The 18,475-nt window shown below is 48.5% G+C and overlaps 3 protein-coding genes across 4 annotated transcripts in view; 1 reads left to right on the forward strand and 2 right to left on the reverse strand.

Moving 5' to 3' along the window:
- The first annotated feature begins 5,436 nt into the window (after positions 1-5,436).
- Positions 5,437-11,192, forward strand: RNF39 (ring finger protein 39). The gene is made up of 5 exons (XM_019632785.1): positions 5,437-5,455; positions 5,649-6,242; positions 7,888-7,910; positions 8,122-8,213; positions 9,641-11,192. Exons 2-5 carry the CDS (start codon positions 5,880-5,882, stop codon positions 10,219-10,221), a joined length of 1,059 nt encoding a protein of 352 aa, XP_019488330.1. The 5' UTR covers positions 5,437-5,455; positions 5,649-5,879; the 3' UTR covers positions 10,222-11,192.
- On the reverse strand, positions 11,020-14,121 carry PPP1R11 (protein phosphatase 1 regulatory inhibitor subunit 11). Of its 2 annotated transcripts, none has more exons than XM_019632787.1 (3): positions 13,850-14,121; positions 12,682-12,790; positions 11,020-12,244 (listed from the first exon to the last, which is right to left on the reverse strand). In XM_019632787.1, exons 1-3 carry the CDS (start codon positions 13,916-13,918, stop codon positions 12,042-12,044), a joined length of 381 nt encoding a protein of 126 aa, XP_019488332.1. In that variant the 5' UTR covers positions 13,919-14,121; the 3' UTR covers positions 11,020-12,041. The 2 variants fall into 2 exon arrangements, with proteins under 2 accessions (XP_019488332.1, XP_019488331.1); XM_019632786.1 differs by lacking the exon at positions 13,850-14,121 and adding an exon at positions 13,655-13,781.
- Positions 14,122-16,624: 2,503 nt separating this feature from the next.
- POLR1H (RNA polymerase I subunit H) overlaps positions 16,625-18,475 on the reverse strand; it is a 12,905-nt gene continuing 11,054 nt past the window's right edge. Inside the window, exon 5 of the mRNA XM_019632776.1 lies at positions 16,625-16,863. Coding sequence (XP_019488321.1) covers positions 16,839-16,863 — 25 coding nt within the window. The 3' untranslated portion in view covers positions 16,625-16,838. The remainder of the gene's footprint in view (positions 16,864-18,475) is intronic.

Below are 18,475 nucleotides of genomic sequence, written 5' to 3' on the forward strand. Positions count from 1 at the left end.
TTGGAAGTGAGATGCTCACCTTGAATGAAAAAATATGCAAAGGAAGACAAGAGTTAGAAAAGGAAACAGAGAGAAAAGACTAGTAGCACAAAGTGAGTGTCTAAATACATAAAGGGGACCATGTAAATTCCCCAGTGAAGCCCTTCATTGGCATTCCACTGCTCTGAAGCCCAAACCCAACTCCTTATCTTGGTCCCAAAGGCCAGAGCAGCCTAGCCCCTAGTACCTCTCCGATCTCATATCAAACCATTATCATCACACCTCAGGTTTTACTAAGACCTGTCCCACTTCAGGGTCTTTGCACCTCTGTTCCCACTGCCTTGGAAGCTCTCCCCCAGTTCCTCTCACTGTTGGCTCCCTCACAGCAGTCAGGGCTCAACTCAAATGTCACCTCCCCAGAGAAGCTTTTCCAAACACCTTATTAAAAGCAGTGTATACCTCCTCTAGTTAATTCCTCTTATATTACCCCTTTTATATTCTTCAAAGCACTCGCCACATCTATAATTATCTTGTTAATTTGTTTACGTGCTTATTGTTAATCTTTCCCAATACAATTTAACTGGCCAGAGGATAAGTGACCATGGCTGGCTTTTTCACCACTGTACCCTAACTCCTAGAACAGTGTTTGACACATACTAGGTGCTTAGTAAATAGGTGTTGAGTTATTAAATGAACGAACAAATGCACGGCTCCTAAAGGAACACTGCTAAGGGGGTGGGGAATAAGAAGGCCTGAGGAACGTTAAGAAGAGAAGAATGATTAGTGAATGTTTAAGGGTGATTTAAAGGATGGATGAAGAAAAATCAGTGACATTCATGGGGGTTATCAGAAGGAAAGAGAACAAATGAGCATCCAGTATAAACTGGAAGGAGGGGCAACACCTCTGAGAAACTGTAAGTTCTAAGCAGGCCTTTAAAGGGAAATGGAGGAAGGAGGCTTCCAGGAGGAACAACAGAAAAGAGAGGAAAGTCTCTGAAGAGAGGAAGTCACGTTGAAGGGAAAGACCACCGAATCGGAAGCAGTAGATCTGAACTTCAGCCCTGGCTCTGCCTCTAACCTGCTGTTTGAGCCTGGGCTAACCCCTTACCATGCCAGAATCCCAAAGTCCTCACTGCAAATGGCTGGATTTGGCCCCATGGCTGTTATGGTTAAACAAGAGACCAGGCTGTGAGGATGACATTCCTCTGAGATGGATCACGTCATTAAGCATCAGGACTGTCTAGTTAATCTGGTTGAATCTCTGACCTCTATCTTTACCTCCAGCCCACCTGCCTGAAGCTGCCATCTCCATCCAGGGCATTTTATCCAGAGTTCTGGGAAAGCTGCTCTAATAGAACTCCCAATTTCATTAAAGCACATTGTAAAGAACAGTGCCTTTGTGAAAAATGAGTCATTACAGAAGCAACCAAGATTGAAGAAACTCTTTAGGAAGGGGCATCCTGAGTGGGAACTGAGAAGGAATGTGGTCTCCATCATTTGTACTTCTCACCCATCTTACCCTGGCCCTTTCCACCCCTCTTCCAGTTTTCTCCCCAAAGATGCTTCACATTTGTTGTTCAGGCTTTTTCATTTCTCTCCTACTCAACCCAACCCGTCCTTCATTTACAAGTCATCTCTTCCAGGAAGACTTCCTGAAATCATTCCCACTCATTCTCCAATTTGTCAATGGACTCCTCCACTCACCCTTCTCTCCTCAGTGCACCCTTACAGTTCAGTAATGACAGATTTCCATAGATGATGGATATGTCTTATTTGCCTTATCACACTCCCTAATTTGGTATTGACAGATTTTGGTTGATGATGGATACATTTTACCTGCCTTATCACACTCCCTAAGGGCAGGGACCATGACTGTCTCATTATCAGTCTCCCAAACACCTCTTTGTAACACCCTCTCCACCTTGAAGGCTACTTGAGAATTGTAGACTCTTCAAAAGAGTGGTGTTACTGATATAGAGATAGACTGAAGGATAAACAAAAAAAAAGAGAAGAAGAAAAAAAGGAAGAGAAGGAAAAGAAATGAGGGCTAAGGTCTGTCCTACCTCTAGCATTCATCAGGGCCATGCAGTGGGTATGGAGTTACAACATTCCACAACACCACAAGTAGACATCCAGGAAGGAATTGGAAAGGGGTGGGAACAGTTATCTGGGAGGCACCTATGTTAAAACAATGTGGTGTTAACAGAGAGGCAGGATCCAGTCACGGTCAACTGGAGTAAGCCAAGCCAACACACACCAAAAATCACCTCCACCCATCCAGCTCTCTGGAGATAGAATGAACCCAAAGCGAGATTAGAGAATCAAGTATAGCGTTGTTATGGATTCTGCAGCCGGAGGAAGAAAGTCTTGAGAAATGAGACACTTCTTGGCATCGTTTGTCTTCAATGCCTCTTCTCTGTACTGTATGTCCTAGAACCATGAGGTGTGAAACCTGGTAATCAAGGCTTAAAGTCTGAGCTAAAGCATTGTTAGTAGGAATCCTCATCATCTAGTTATAGAAGCAAATGACAAGACCATGAGCTTCTTCAACCAGACTAAATGCCATTTCTCATGTCATACGAGCATTCTCCAGCACTGTGCCTGGCATCTGCCAGTGAGAAGAGACTGTTGATAGAAGGATAAGAATATCTTTGTCTGGCATTTAGGTCAAAGGACCCTTTCACTTTGCCCATTTGGTGATGGACAATTTAATTACTGGGTACATATTCATTGAGACCTACTCTGTGCTAGGCACTCTTCCAGGTTCAAGGAAAGCAGCAGTGAACACGAAGGCTAGGTTCCTTCAGAGCTCCTTTTTATTGGATAGAAACAGATCAAGACAGATAAAGATTATTTCAGATAGCAATAAATACCAGACAATAAATCTAGATAAAGAAAACTATCTGAGGTATAATGGTGAAACAAATCCTCTCTGAATGTTACCTTGAGCTGAGACCTGAATGAGACTATGGAGACAGCCACGTAAAGTTCAGGAGGAAGAGTAGTCCAAGCAGAAGGAACAGTGAGGCCCCGCAGTGAGATCAGCCTTGGCATGCTCAAGGAACATGAAATATAAAGCACTATGGCTAGAGCACAGGAGTGGAATGGGGAGGGGCAGGTCCACGCACACCTTATCATGTAAGACAGTGGGGTCCCCTTGGGTAAACATTGGATTCACCTGGAGAGCTTTGAAAACTCCTGTTGCCTGGGACCCATCCCCAGAGATTCTATTTAATTAGTCTGAGGTGTCTCCTGGGCATGGGGAGTTTAAAAGTTCCCCCAGATGATTCTAATGTACAACTAGGATGAGAACCACTAAGACATTGAGGGCCACAGTAAGGTCCTGAGATAGATGACAATCCTAAGCTCCTGAAGAGACACAGAAGCATTTCCCCAAAACTCCAGGCCCAGGTCCAGAAAGACCCTAATGTCTAAGAGGCCTTGGGCTGGTGATGGAGCCAAGAAAATAAAGCAATACAAAGGGAAAGAAATAAAAAAGAATGGACAAGAAGGCTAAGAGAGGCAAAGAAATTCAGAGAAATCCAGACACATTGGCAGGGACAAACACAGACAAGTGCAGATGGTCCCAAAGAGCCAGAGACTGAGGGAGAAAGGAAAGCCTGTGCAATAGTTTCCTATTTACTGCTGTCACAAATTATCACAAACTTATGTTTGAAATGTGTGAAACAACACGCATTTATTTTCTTATAGTGCTGGAGGTCAGAAGTCTGAAATGGGCCTTACTGGTCTCAAATCAATGTGTCAGCAGGGCTGGGTTCCTTCTGGAAGCTCTAGCGGAGAATCCATTGCCTTCCTTTTGCAGCCTGTGGAGGCTGCCCACTTCCTTGGCTCATGCCCCTTCCTCAATCTTCAAAGCCAGCAGTGTGGCCAAGTACTTCTTATGCTTCTGTTTATCTGGTTGTCCATTTCTGCTTTTGTCCTTCACTTTTAAGGACCCCTGTGATTATATTAGACCCACTTGGAGAATCTCAAGTAATCTTCCTACTTTAAACTCAACTTATTAGCAACCTTAATTCCATCTGCAAACTTAATCTCCTTTGCCATCCATGTAAGGTCACACATTTCCCAGGAATTAGGGTGTGGACAACTTTGGGGGACCACTATTCTGTCAAACGTAACACAGAAGTCCATCTTTTACACAATAGATTTTGGTTGTATTTGTAGTCTTTAACTTGGGTAGCTGTGTTTTATGAGCATTGAGCTGGGAGGTTTGTTTCAAGCTGAGTGTGCATGTGTTTACTTGTGTTAGTTTGTTGATCAGAGTGTCATAATTGAATGTCTCCATGATAAATATGGGGGGGGGGGAGAAAGGGACCTGGAGGGGATGCCTAATATAGCGCTGCTACTCCATAAAGACATATTGCTGTTGTGTTGTTGTTCTTATTGACAATAAAACTAATGACAGAGTGTCTCTTTGCATTTTTTCTTTGAGCATATCTATCTGTCCCTAAATAATACTTGGTGTTCATCTCTATGATATTTAGTGTGTATGAGACTCTTTAGGCATCTCTGTGATCTCTGCATTACGTGGATGTACCTGTTTATAAGTCTGAGCACTTTTGGGCATTTGGAAATTGATGGATGCGCACGTATGGATGCACACATATGTTTGTACAACAATGTGTGTGATTAGAGTTGTAGACATCTGGATGTTTACTTATTCACACACCCCCCCAAGAGTATCCAGACAGAAAGGCCTAGCTTGAGTGGAGGTACAAGAAAGAAGAGGGAGCAGCGGAGAAGAAAGGAGGAGAGGGAAGAGGAGGGGGAAGGAGGGAAGAGACAGGGAGATGGAGGTGAGGAAAGACGGCACAAGGAAAGATGAGGGGAAAACTAGAACGCAGAGAGAGTTCTATGGATCTGAAATTTTAAAAGAGGCAGGGTGGAGTCACAGAAGGGTATACATTAGAAGATCTGGGTATGGCTCCATTTCTGGTGGAGCCTATACCAGCTCTCTGGCCTTGGTTTACCAAATAAGTTGAAATACATAACCCTTGGGTACATCCCAAAGGAGAGAGAGAAAACTGGAAAGAAAAACATACACAGGGAAAAACAGAGAGAAATAACTAGAAAGAAAGACATAGGAAGGAAGGAACAAGAGAGGCCCTGGGAGCCAGCTAGAGGTAGAGCTGGAGAGCGCTCTCTGCTGAATCCTTGAGGCAGAAATGTGGGGGCCTGCTCCCCACGCCTTACCTCAAAGCTTCACAGTGTCCTGACGCCCTTAATAGGTAAGGCAGGAAGGTGTAAAGAGAGAGGCACCTGGAACAGGAGCCACACACCAGCACTCAGGGGCCTGCCAAAGCCACACAAACCAGCATCCGGGCTTCCGGCCCCAACCCCCAGAGGTAGGTGTGCCAGCCACCTGGGCTGACTCACGCCCTGACGATGTGGGCACACATGCCAAAATCGAGCCTGGGCACCCTGCCCATCCACACACCACAGGCCAAGAGGGGAGGTGAGATTTGGGCACTTCAGGGGGCTACCCTCCCAATACACGCCTATCTTGCCCCCAGAGCGCCCCTACTGACCACCTTCCTGGCTCGAGGACCTGGGTGTCCTGTCCTCCCACCCGTCTCCCCCAAACCTCACTCCTGACGCGGGAGAACCAGATGAGGTGTTACGCAAGGCCCGGTGTTTACCTCCCGCAGGGGCCTCCGCCCTCCCTTTAAAGCCTGATGAGGTGGGGAGATTGACGGAGACTGAGACTGGTTGAAGAGAGAAGCCATCCCAGGAAAGGGGCAGAAAAGCGTCAGAAAGTTAATGCGGGAGACGGAGAGAGGGGCATCGACTCAGCAGGCAGCGGGGGCGGTCCGCCACCTGCGCACTCCAAGGCGGTCGCGGTGGTCGCGGAAGGGACGGCGCCCAGACGCTGGCTTCCCATGGAGGCGCCCGAGCTGGGCCCGGGGTTGGTGGAGCGTCTGGAGCAGCTGGCGACGTGCCCGCTGTGCGGGGGCCCCTTCGAGGACCCAGTGCTCCTGGCGTGCGAGCACAGCTTCTGCCGCGCGTGCCTGGCCCGCCGCTGGGGGACCCCGCCGGCGACAGGCACCGAGACGTCCCCCACCGCCTGCCCCTGCTGCGGCCTCCCGTGTCCCCGCCGCAGCCTGAGGTCTAATGTGCGGCTGGCTGTGGAGGTGCGGATCAGCCGCGGGCTGCGGGAGAAGCTGGCCGAGCCCGGGGCCCGCGCAGGGAGACGCCGAGGGGGCCGCATCCCCACCATGGGCAGCTTGGACCCGCACGGAGAGGTGAGGCCGCGGTGCGCGTCACAGGTCCCCAGCTGTTGGTGGAACAGGGAGACTCATGGGTTCCCTGGGGAAGCTAGGAATGGTACCTCCCGACCCGGGACCCTTATGACAGCTGAGGCAAAGGGGGGAGCTGAGCAGAGAAAAGGAAAAGATGAGGGGGCGGGGGGGCTGACCACGAGTCCTCAAAGCAAAGCAAGAGGCACCGGGAAGGACGGTGGGAAGGAGTTGACATCTGGCCGAGAGGGAGGGGTTGGGCGGATGCCTGGGTTGTGAGAGCGCTGGGAGTGGAGAAGGAGCACTGGACGGAGTGCGAGGAGCCTCTGGAGCGCCTGCGGAGGGTGCGTGCACTGAGGGAGGGCGGGGAGGGCCGCTGCTAGGCGCCCAGGAGGAGGAGAGCCGGCGGGGGGATGGAGAAGCTGACTGGGGTGAAGGCGAGCTGGGGACCCGGGAGAGTGATGGGGTGATCAGAACCAACATAGGGAGGGGGAGCCCGAGGCAGGGCGGAACAAAGCTGTAGTGGAGGCGCACTGAAGGAGGGGTTGTCTAAAGGAGGGAGGGAGGGAGAGGGCAGCGTATCCTAGAGCCCCTGTAGCATCGTGGGGTTGATCCCGGGCTCTAACCCTGGCCAAGTTGAGTGTTGTTTGTTATTGTTGTCCTCGGCTCCTCCCAGGGCCCCAGGCAGTGGGCAGCGAGGGGTGGAGGCGAAGTCCCAGAGAACAGCCTTAGGGGCCTTTGGCTCCTTTCTACTTCCCAGCCTTATCACCCACCCAGCCCCCGCGCCCCTCCTGGGTCCTAACTCCTTGGCCATCAACCAACCCCATTCCCTTGCCCGACCCCCAGGCACAGGGATTCCCGACTGGCTTCTCCCCAGCAGCCATGCCGTCTCGGGTCTTGCTTCCCTCCTTTGAAGTCTACATAGACCTAATTAGTCTAGGTGTAATTGGCATAATTAGGCAAATTGCCTTTCCTCTCTCCCCTTCACCACCATACTGGTCTGCTCCAGTCATTCCCCGTGGACAGGGAAGGGGCAGAAGGAATCATCGCATACGCAGGGGATCATCCAGCGCCCCCTGCTGGCTCCTATGGTACCCTGCAGCTCTGCTGAGCCACGCCCCCCCACGCCCACCCCCGTCCAAGTCCAACTACCTCCTTGGCCAGAACAGAGAGACCACAAAGCAATGGGCTCAACAAACGCCACTCGGCTTTTATGGCAAGAAATGAAGCAGCTTTATTATAAGGCTTTTATATACCAACCTTTAGCCCAAGGGCTCTGAGTATGTGTGGACGTTTATCTGGAATACACCCTCAGGAAGGTGGATAAGGACAGGGGTCACTGAGACAGAATGGGGTTGTCGGGGCAGCAGGGAAAGGTAAGGACTCTGGGGGCAGGAAAAGAGCATGGATCACGCTGGACACTGAGAGTCCATAGGGAAGGGGAGAACAAGAGAGTGGTGGAGCTAGGAGAATGAAAAGAAAATGGTGCTGGAGTGAGAGGAATAGTGAGCACAGGGGACAAAGGGGAGCTCATGCTGAAAGGTGGGGAGGGCCCTCGCCAATGCAGCTCACCCCAGCGGGGAGGAGGAAGTGGGTTCCTCACAGTATGAAGCTCAGAGCTTATATCCATGTTTTCTTCTGCCCACCCCAGGATATGAGGAAGACATGGAGAAGGTGAGTTCCACTTTTACTGTTCCTGCCTTTCCACTACCAGCTGCCACATCCATAGCCTTGTCACTGGGCCACATCTTTGTACCCACTTACAGTTTTCTGGTGTGTGGCCTTACCCCTTCCTGCTCCAGAGACGTGAGTCGGGTAAGAGAGGGGGCATCGGAGGGCAGAGGGTTTCTACTGATTTCCCGACCCTTCTTCCTCATCTGTCCAGAGAGGATATCCCAACACCCAAGTCGTCTAATTCAGAGGACGAGCTCCCTGAAGACTACCCAGTGGTCAAAAACATGCTTCACAGACTGACAGGTAAAGAGGGCAGCAGGGAGGGCACTGAATAAGTCTGTTTTAGGCTTGCTTCCTCAAAAATAATCAAGTCCTTTTTGATATCTGTACTACCTAGTTTCCTAAGGCTTTGTAACAAAGCATCACACACCGAGTGACTTAAACAACAGAAATTTATTGTCTCACAGTTTTGGAGGTAGAGTCAAGGTATTGGCAGTTCGGTTCTTTCTGAGGGCTGTGAGAATCTGGTCCCTGACTCTCTCCTAGTTTCTGACAGCCTCCGGTGTTCCTTGGCCTGTGGATGGTATTCTCCCTGTGTCGTCACATTGTATTCCTCTGTACACATTTGTCTCTAATTTTTTTGTCTCTAAATTTGTACAAATCTCCCTTTTTTATAAGGACACCAGTCATATTCGACTAGGGCCCACCCTAATGACCTCATTTTAACTTCATTGCCTCTGTAAAGACTATTTCCGAATAAGATCACATTCTGAGGTCTGAGGAGATTTAACAGGACTTCTTTGGGGGAAACAATTCAGCCCATAACAGTGTCCATCCTCAACTCCGCACATTCCAGCCATTCCCCTCTTATCTTTCACATGCTCGCACAACAGACCCTGGAGGTCAGGGCCTCTCAGGAACCTCTGCTCCCCCACTGCTCGGCACTCCTCTCCAGAAGGATCCTCAGGCTCCTGCATCTCCTTGTCCCTGGGTATCTGGCACTTCTCGGCAGCTTCTGGAGAGTTCCTTCCTCAATCGCTCCAAGGCTGTCCTCCACCCTTCTTTAAACTGCCTAGAGAAGATGCTCCAACCCAGATGGCTTCTAGCACTCCTACTCTAGAATAATCTTTTCTCAAGGCACCCCATCCACACAAGGCTAATAATTTTTTTCTTTCTGGTCTCTTTGGCTATCCCCACCTTCTCTCTCCAACTTTGCCCCACCCTCCCTTTAGAAATAGGCCTGTCCACTCCCACCTATCCCTGTGGGTGAGTGGGCTGGTTTCTCAGGATACCTAGGATTCCTCCCTGTGCCCCTCCCTCTGACACTTGGGGTTTGTATCTCTTTAGATCCACCTTCCCCATCCTGCTAACCCAGCTCCCAGGCCGCACCCCAGATACTGCAGATTGAGGTTATCAGCCCTCACTCCTACCTCTATGTCAGATCCGCCTCACTCTTTCGCCACCCCCACAAAACAGGCAATGTCTCCTTTGCTCTTTGACCTGTGCCCCGTGCGGAGCCAGCCAGGTCCTTCTCCAAGTCCAATTCTACATAAGTAAGTGGGCCATTTGTGCACAAGCCGAGTCTTGCCTGGGCCTGTCCTTCATGTGCCTTCACTCTCTCTGGTCCCACAGCCACATTTAGAGCTGTTGTGGGGTCCCTTAAGTGCCCTCTGCCGCATTCTGCCTCCGAAACCCCTCTCACTTGGTCCTCTCCGTCTTGCGCCCCCCAGCTGACCTAACCCTGGACCCTGGCACTGCACACCACCGCCTGCTAATCTCTGCCGACTGCCGCAGCGTCCGACTGGCCCCACCAGGAACACCTGCACCCCTTGACAGCCCAGCGCGCTTCGATCAGCTGCCAGCGGTGCTGGGTGCGCAGGGATTTGCGGCTGGCCGCCACTGCTGGGAGGTGGAGACCGTGGACGCTGCTTCCTGCGGAGGCTCTTCTGGGGAGGATGAGGACGACGAGGAGAGTCGCTATGCCTTGGGCGCGGCAGGAGAGTCAGTGCGACGCAAGGGCCGTGTAGGGCTGTGCCCCGCCGGCGCCGTGTGGGCTGTGGAGGGCCGGGGCGGCCGCCTGTGGGCACTCACGGCACCAGAGCCCACCCTGCTGGGCGGCGCTCGGCCGCCACCCCGGCGGATTCGGGTGGACTTGGACTGGGAGCGGGGCCGTGTGGCCTTCTATGATGGCCGCTCGCTCGACCTGCTCTTTGCCTTCCAGGCGCCTGGCCCCCTGGGGGAGCGCATTTTCCCGCTGCTCTGCACCCGAGACCCCCGTGCCCTACTGCGCATCGTGCCAGCCGAAGACTGAGAACCTCACCCACAACCTCGTTCTAGTTTGGCCCACAGGAAGCTGCTTCCTCTTGGGCTTAGAAATCCCTACTCACTCCAGGGATTGTGTCCACATGCCCGCAGCCAGTGTTAATAAACACCCCCACCTACCTACATTGTCTCTTTTCTCCCAAATACTAAGACCTCAACTGGCCTCCAGTTCTCACATCCACTCCCAAAGCCGAATCCATTCCAGCCCCCGCCCTCTTGGAACGCTTCTCCCCCACAGCTCCCCCAGTGGTCACTCCCCTTCTAGCTCACACCGTTCCAGACCTTAGCTGGAAACACACCTGCCCCATCAGAACTGGTAAAGGGCCCGTGTTTACCACAGAGAGTCCCTGCTAGTCAAATATTTACTTCCCACGCCTGCCTCTCCTCGTCTCATAGGGCCCAGCGCCTTCCCTACAGTTCTAAGGCTTGGGCTTTCCTGCCCTGTCCACGCTCAGGTTTCTCAAAAGAAACAAGACTCTCCTTCCAAAAAACAAGAGGCTTGACTCTGCTTGGGCCTTAGGGCTCTCTAGCGAGGTTAATAATGTGGTTTTTTGTTTGTTTGTTTGTTTGTTTTGGGGGGGATCCTACCCCACCAAGACTTCTATGTCCATAGTTTTTTCCCATTGAGAACTGTCTTTAAACTCCCCCTGCACATACTCACTGTAAGGAACCAATGGTGCTACCTCTCCTTTCCGCAACTTGGGAGTGGCTCAGACACCCCAATTCATCCTTGTATATAGCCCTCACATCTTTCCCCATGTGTATAAATGGGCCCGTATTTAACACGTTTTGTGATGTTGGGTTATTTATTTTGTGCATCTGTGGCAATAAATGAGATCTCCATGGTGGTATGGATTTGACCAATCTCTGCAACTGTGCATGGCAAGAGACCTGGGAAGTGATATTCAGATCCCAGTAAGGGGCGGGGAGGGCCAAGAGAGTTGGACATTTGAACTGGCCAAGACATCAAATCCTAAGAAGAAAGGGGTAAAAGATGGGAAGGTAGCCCCATCTCTTTGCTCCCTTTTCCTGCCTCTCTCAGGAACCCAGGCCCCTGGGACTAGGTTGGGGCTGTCTCCAAAGCTGGAAGACTACTCTTGAAGCCAGCTTTGTCAGAAATCCTAGATAGCATGAGAAGGGGGTGAAGAGAGAGGACACGACTATTTCTTTTTGCATTTTCCGTTGAAGGTGAGAATGACAAAGACTTCTCTCTCTCCTAACTCCTCTTGAGGGCATGAGGGGAGTGGGCAGGAGGGGAGGAGATGGGTTGGGAGGCTTCCCGTAATACCTCACGTATCACAGGCAAGGACTAAAAGTTAGTACTATATAAATACATAAGTGGATGAGCTCTAAGCCAGGATTAACAAGCAGAGCTGGGGCAACACTGCCTGGAATCTGACTGGGACCCTGGCAGTGAAGGCTGGGACTGTTGGAAACCCAATTTAAATGTTTGGGACTCAAGTAAAGAGTGCAGGGGGCCAAGATAATTGGATCCCAGGACAGGCAGTTTGGCAGTGAGAACAAAGGGAAGAGACTGGTAGCAAGATGCCTGGATCACTGGAGAGAGGAGGATGGGCACTGGAAAGGAAAATGAGGGCTGGGGGAACCCAGGAGCGTGGGTTCTAGAATAGCAGCAAGTCAGAATCCTAGGATCTCTGTCCACCCTCCTCTTCTTCTTCCCTCTATCAGGCAGAGGAGCGGGGAGGAGGGGGGCTGGAGAAGGGATCAAACAATGGGTTGAGTCCCCAAGTAGCCACATGAAAACATTCAGGGCCAGACAGACACAGGAATGTTGGGGGAGAGAGGAATTTAGTGCTGCATTGGCCCTGGAGGAGGCTGGGAAGGGTCAGGAGGCTGGGGAGGCGTGGTGGGGCTGGGTCCGGGGGTTGCACGGTTCCGTCCTTTGCGGTGGCCCCGTACACAGTGTGTATGACCACAGCCCTCCTCTTCCTCCTCATCACTCTCCGTGGAGCTCTCGCCAAAGGCCCGAGGTTTCTCATAAATACAGCAGCCTGGATTAGGAAGGAGGAGTCCAGTTAAAAAGGAGGAAGGGTAAGACGTAGAGTCAGTTCCATTCCCATTAGATCTCAGGAAAAGATGCTCCTTCTACCATTGTCTCCTTCCACCTTCCAGGATCCAGCTTCCCCAGCCCCATCTCAGGGCTTTAGACACCCATCCCCTGTCCTTTCAGACAGCCAGGGATCCAAAGCTCCACTTCTCCACCTCTGACACCTCTTGCCTTCAAGCCTTGGCACATCCCAGTTTGAGCCCTTCCCTGTGTCTTTTCTCTCTAATTTTAATCTCCTCTCCCTGATGCCAAAGAATCACCAAGGCAGCGACAGGACTGTGAGCATCTGGGGACTTCAGGAAGGCTAGTGGATGTGAGAAGGTAAAAGGTACGCAGATGGGAGCCAGAACTCCAGGGTTACTGTGGGCAACTAGTACTCACATTTTGATGAGCGACGCCCCATATGTTCATTGTCCACAGTGTCACTTGTCCATTCCACCTTTTTCTCTGGCTTCCGTTTCCGAAGTTTGATGGTCAGGCTCCGGTTCTCCTGGAAGGTTAACAGGGTTGGGCATACCTATGTAGTTCCCTCCTACTGACCATCCCCTCTCTCCCCCAGGGGCCTACTCGCTGCCCTGTCCCAGCTCAATCAGTGTCACAGACATAGCACCAGAAGAACTGAGTGCTGGGAGAAGATGAACTAGAACAGGTCTTTAACCTCCTTGAGGAATCATGAAGTAGTTGTTGATAACTACTAGTATACAGAGAAAACACAATCCCTAACCTAGGGCCAGTCCCAGCAAATCTTTAAAGGAAAATATAACCCTTGCTGTTTCTCCGTCTTCCTCCCCAAATCATCCTTGGTGGTATTAATACACAAAAATTATTTTCTCAGTCCCAATGCCTAATCTGTGATCTCCCTTTCTTTTTCCAGACTCCATATTCTTTTTCCCATTAAAAAAAGAACTCCACTTTCACCTCTCTCATCCTCAAACCCAGCCATGGCTACATATTATCCACCTATTCCCCAGCATCCTGGAAATCTCTGGTAATTGTTATTCTAAACTCCCTTAGCCCTGGTGTTATTAAGACCAGTACAGCCTGCCTTTGAAAACTTAACCTGTTTTTTGCAAATATGTTACATTTTCTTTATTTACATCTCTGATTTTTCAAAATACTATCTTCATCTCCTTTTCTTGGTTCCCTCATTCTGCTTCCTTTTACATTCATCCCTTCGGCAAATATTTAATAAGTATCCCTCCCGTCAAATTCCCCTACAGCTGGCCTCCAACCATGCTTTCTTACGCAGCCTTCATCTTCCCCAGCATCTCCCTTGCTCTTTAAATCTCAGGTTCCCATTCTTTCATTAATTATACACACACGACCCCAAGCAGCAAAACCTACATCCTATTACCTGTCGCTTGACCAACCTTGCACCATCTCTGCCACTCCAAATATCCCCAAGACCTCGCGATTCTCCCGACCCGATATTCAACCCCACTCCTCCCATATCACCAAGCCCAGCCCCTCCAGCAACTCTCCAAAGCCCTATCCCCTCCCTCCCGGTATCTCCCAGATCCTAAACAGCACCGCCCCCCGCCTTTCTCACGGGCTCGGTTGTCACGGTAACTGTTGTCTCAGTGACGGTCTCACTCAGCCCGGCCCCTGCCTCGGCCATGGCTAAGGCTGGGGAAAGGGAGGAGGGGAGGAAGGGATGAGGCACCCTTCCCTTGGTCTGTGTCTCTGGGGTCTAAGAGAAGCGGTATCAGATTCAGAGTAGATGCCAGGATCCTCCACCTTCTTTTCTCCCCCTCCTCCTGGGCCTCCGCTTCTCTACCCCTGGGGATAACCGTCCACCCCACTTCCGGCTCTCCGCTTCCGGGTGTGACGCAGTCTGTATTCCCCCTCTTCCTTTCTCCTGCACTGCGTCAAAGCGCAGGACTCACCACATTGGTTCCGTCGTAATGTAACAGTACGCAGGCGCCGCAAGGAGGAAGCCGCGCTGCTGCAGTGTTGGCAGGAGGGCGGTCAAGGGCAGCTCGCGCTCGCACACGATTCTGAATGCTAGAGCGGGGTTAGGCGTTGCAGACCGTGTGCCCAACCTTGTAACTGAGCCCATCCCCACCTCCGTGGGTGTGAGGTCGGGTAAACTGAGGAGCACTAATAATGACCCTATAATGGTCCATTGTTTCCTTATTGTTTCCTATAGGAATTACAGAAGGGGGACCTAGGAGCAGTTGGAAATATATTGGATTAAGAATCTGGGTTCTAAGGGCTGCCCTGAGTGGCTCAGTTGGTTAAGAGTTGGCTTAAGAGCGGGAGCTCTGAGCAACAGGACCGCTGGTTGGATTCCCACATGGGCAAGTGACGCTTCGCCCAAGCTGAGGTGTCACTGAGCTGCCAGCAGGATGGCTCAGCTGGTGTAACGAGATTGCCTGCTCGATGGTGGGCTATGCCCACCCGCAACTAAGACTAAACTTGGCACCTTGAGTTGAGCTGCCACCCAGATGGCTCAGCGAATAGAGCAGGCGCTCTTAACAAAGCTGCTGATTCGCCTCCCACATGGAATGGTGGCTACACCCACCCGCAACTAAGATTGAACGCAACACCTTGAGTTTAGAGGCCAGAGCTGCCGATGGGAAGCCAGATGGCAACTGGTGCCCTCCACAATGAAGATTGAAGAACAATAACTTCGCTGTTCCCCTTCCCAATTCCCCAACACTGTTCCCCTCCCCTATTCTCCCATAAAATCTTAAAAAAAAAAAACACAAAAAACCTGGGTTCTGGGTTCTAGTACTTGTTCTGTGCCTGTGTTTGAGCGGGGCACTTAATGCACATTCAACTTGAATTTTTTCCTGTCATTATACTTGGGACTTTAAGATGGCCGTGCATGAAACCTGCCTGTTAGCTCCCAGTCTGGTGGGAAAGACTGGCATGCTTAGGACTAACAAAAAAATAAGACACCGGGATATTAACATAGATGTAAATCTCACCTGTGCAATTGAATTTAGTTGCCTACTGCCAACACTCTGGGGTGGAGATGAGTAAGATTAAGCAGAGAAATGGTCATAAATTATAGGCCAATTTATGCTATGATAAAAATGTATGTTTCTCAGGGAGCAAAAGAGTGGGTAAAATGGAACCCAAAGGCAGACAAATGGGTTTTTTAAGTAAGAGCAACTTACAAAGTCATAGGTGTATGGACGAAAGGAAATGAAGATTTGTACTGCTGGGATACAAGGGGAGTGCCTGATGAGGCTTGACAGGCGTGGTTGTATGGGAAGCCCTGTATGCTTTGCTAAGAAACTTGGACTTTATCCAGTCAGCTTTGTGGGCCAGGAAAAGGCTTAAGAGTAGCGTGGAAACATGAACAGATTTGTTTCAGATTTCAGGAGTGGGGCAGGGAAGTCAACTGCCAGAACAGTTCAAATGTACAGTGCAAAAGATTGTCCTGTTCATCCCTCCACGTGGCTGAGGGGGTCAAACAAGATAGTATGTGTTTGAGAGCTCTGAATACATAAAGGGCCACACAATTACAAGATAATCATTATTACTATCAAATTTTGATCACCACTTAAGCCAAGGAATGCTGGAATACCAACTCCCAGACTAAAATTTGAATATGTTTATTGTGCCTAGACTATTTGTTTCCCTTTTAAGTTTTTGGTTCAAAGTGAAAAAAGCAAGATAGAACTTCGCATGTATAATATAGCCCATTAAAAAACAAATATCTCTGTGGAGTGAGATTTCTCATAGCTTTTACCTTTTTCTTTCTATATATGAATCAATTACAATAAATATATATATTATTTATCTCAAGTGCAATAAAAATACAATTTCCAAAATGTACACCTGTAGTAAGTACATACTGGTATCCCTTAGTATCAGATTTTTAGTTGTTCAAACTTACTAGGTGGGTACTAGACTAATCAGGGGTCTCACTGCATAAATTATACAAATGCCAAACCACTGCGCTATACACCTGAAACTAATATAAAATAATACTGAATGTCAACTATAAAAAGCAATAAATTAAAAAAAGTCTATCTTGTCTGGTAAAAAACAAAATAAAACAAAACAAAAAAACTTACACATCAAATAGATCTGGTTAAATTTTCTGTTGAATCTCTCCCTATCCGAACTTCCAAATTTTGTTTCCCTAAACTGAGGAACTAATAAATTTAGATAATGAGGAAATACTTATAATTGCTTTCTTTATATTAACCTCATTCCTGGCTCCTTTTTTTGTCCTTTTCTTTTCTCATGTACTAATTTATACTCTTTCTGTAGTTGATATATTTGTTGAAAGAACAAATATATCTCTATAAGTGCATTTAAATTTCTTTTGGAATGAGACAGATTATAAATAACATACACGTCTCGATCTTATAGAAAAATATAACTTTATTTAGGAAAACTCAACTAGGAATAAAGACAATGGTAATACCCACATGATGATCTGCTTCTCTTCTGGGAGCAACATATTAAAACCAGGGGATGGCCATGCAAGGGATCGAAGATTCCAATATCCTTCACCTTCCAAGGAAGAGGACAGGGAGGGATCGCTGAGTCACCCGGGAGGTGGGGGGTGGAGGGAATCAAGAGTCTTCTTTTTCCTGGAACCTATGAAGAAAGAAAGGATTTCTTTGTTATATTTGACCAAAGGAAGAGGCTCTAGCAGTGTAAGAAGAATATACTCAAATAATCAAGGAAGGAGTTTTATTTATGACACTGGAGGACTAGCTCCTCTAAATAATCCAACTTTAAATCAACTAAAACTGCTGGGATTAAAAATACATCTAACGAATTATGACCATGAAGTATGAGGTCTGACAATTAAGCTCATGAACTCATCTAGAAAAAGTGCTACATACTTCATTGCTAAATATTATACAGTCACCTATGAAGTACTCCCCTTGGGAAGCTATGCACCAATGCCAGCACCTCGTCTACCCTTCAAAGCAATTTTGAAACTTTTTCTGGAATGGCCATCAGAGCTGTAGTCATATTAACCTTGATGTCCTGAATGACATCAAAATGTCTTCCTTTCAATATTCCCTTCATCTTCGGGTAAAGAAATAAGTCACTGGGGGCCAGATCAGGTGAGTAGGGAGGGTGTTCCAAAAACAGTTATTTGTTTACTGGCTAAAAACTCCCTCTCAGAAGTGCCCTGTGAGCTGGTGCATTGTGATGCAAGAGCCATGAATTGCTGGTGAAAAGTTCAGATCATTGTCATCTAACTTTTTTACACAGCCTTTTGAGCACTTCCAAATAGTAAACTTGGTTAACTGTTTGTCCAATTGGTACAAATTCATAATGAATAATCCCTCTGATATCAAAAAAGTTTAGCAACATCGTTTTGACTCTTTATTTGTACTGACGGAACTTTTTTGGTTGTGGAGAATTGGCTGACTTTCATTGTGCATTTTGACGCTTTGTTTCAGGGTTGTATTGACACACCCATGTTTCATCATCAGTGATAGATAACATGGCCCAAAACTTTGTCTTGCCTCTCCAAAAGGTCTTGGCAAACTTTAACTCTACTTTGCTTTTCTTCATTGGTGAGCTCCTTCGGGACCATTTTTGCACACACCTTTCTCATGCCAAGATTTTCAGTTAAGATTTTCCTAACTGTTTCTCTATCAATGTTTACTTGGTCAGCTATGCTTCTCACAGTCAGTCGATGATTTTGATGCATAATTTGACACATTTTGCAATGTTTTCATCAAGTTTTCCTTGTTACTGGTCACCCTGACCTCTCTTCATCAGTGACACGTCCTCTCCCTTCAGAAAAACATTTAATTCATTTGTACACTGCTGTTTTCTTCATAGCATTATCCCCACAAACTTGGACTAACATGTCCCTGATTTCACTTCCACTCTTGCCAAGTTTAACAAGAAATTGAATGTTTGTTTGTTGTTCTAATTTAAGCTCAGCCATTCTAGCAAGGGCACATAAAAACACGCAACAACAATAATGAATGCCACTCAGCAAGACACCGCCACATGTCGACAAGAACACAGCTGTGAGACACTGATATACTAAAATTATGAAACCTTATCAAGTTGTACAGTGCTGACAATGTAAGCGCACGGTGACAAATTCACGAACTTAATTGTCAGACCTCTTATGCAAAGATTTCTTGGGACACAAAAAGCAGTAGCCATAAAGGAAAAAGGGTAAACTAGACCTGATAAAAATTAAAAATTCCTGCTCATTTAAAAAAAAAAGTTA

Source organism: Hipposideros armiger, unplaced genomic scaffold (assembly GCF_001890085.2).
Source record: "Hipposideros armiger isolate ML-2016 unplaced genomic scaffold, ASM189008v1 scaffold_1173, whole genome shotgun sequence".
NCBI lineage: Eukaryota > Metazoa > Chordata > Mammalia > Chiroptera > Hipposideridae > Hipposideros > Hipposideros armiger.

Bases quoted from the DNA above. Each gene is read 5' to 3' on its own strand.
- RNF39 (XM_019632785.1), top strand. From the start codon at position 5,880: ATGGAGGCGCCCGAGCTGGGCCCGGGGTTGGTGGAGCGTCTGGAGCAG. The intron at 6,243-7,887 runs GTGAGGCCGCGG...TGCCCACCCCAG, and splicing joins GCTTGGACCCGCACGGAGAG to GATATGAGGAAGACATGGAG. The intron at 8,214-9,640 runs GTAAAGAGGGCA...TGCGCCCCCCAG, and splicing joins CATGCTTCACAGACTGACAG to CTGACCTAACCCTGGACCCT.
- PPP1R11 (XM_019632786.1), bottom strand. From the start codon at position 13,750: ATGGGAGGAGTGGGGTTGAATATCGGGTCGGGAGAATCGCGAGGTCTT. The intron at 12,791-13,654 runs GTAATAGGATGT...TTAACCTTCCAG, and splicing joins CAAGGTTGGTCAAGCGACAG to GAGAACCGGAGCCTGACCAT. The intron at 12,245-12,681 runs GTGAGTACTAGT...TTCCTAATCCAG, and splicing joins GGGGCGTCGCTCATCAAAAT to GCTGCTGTATTTATGAGAAA.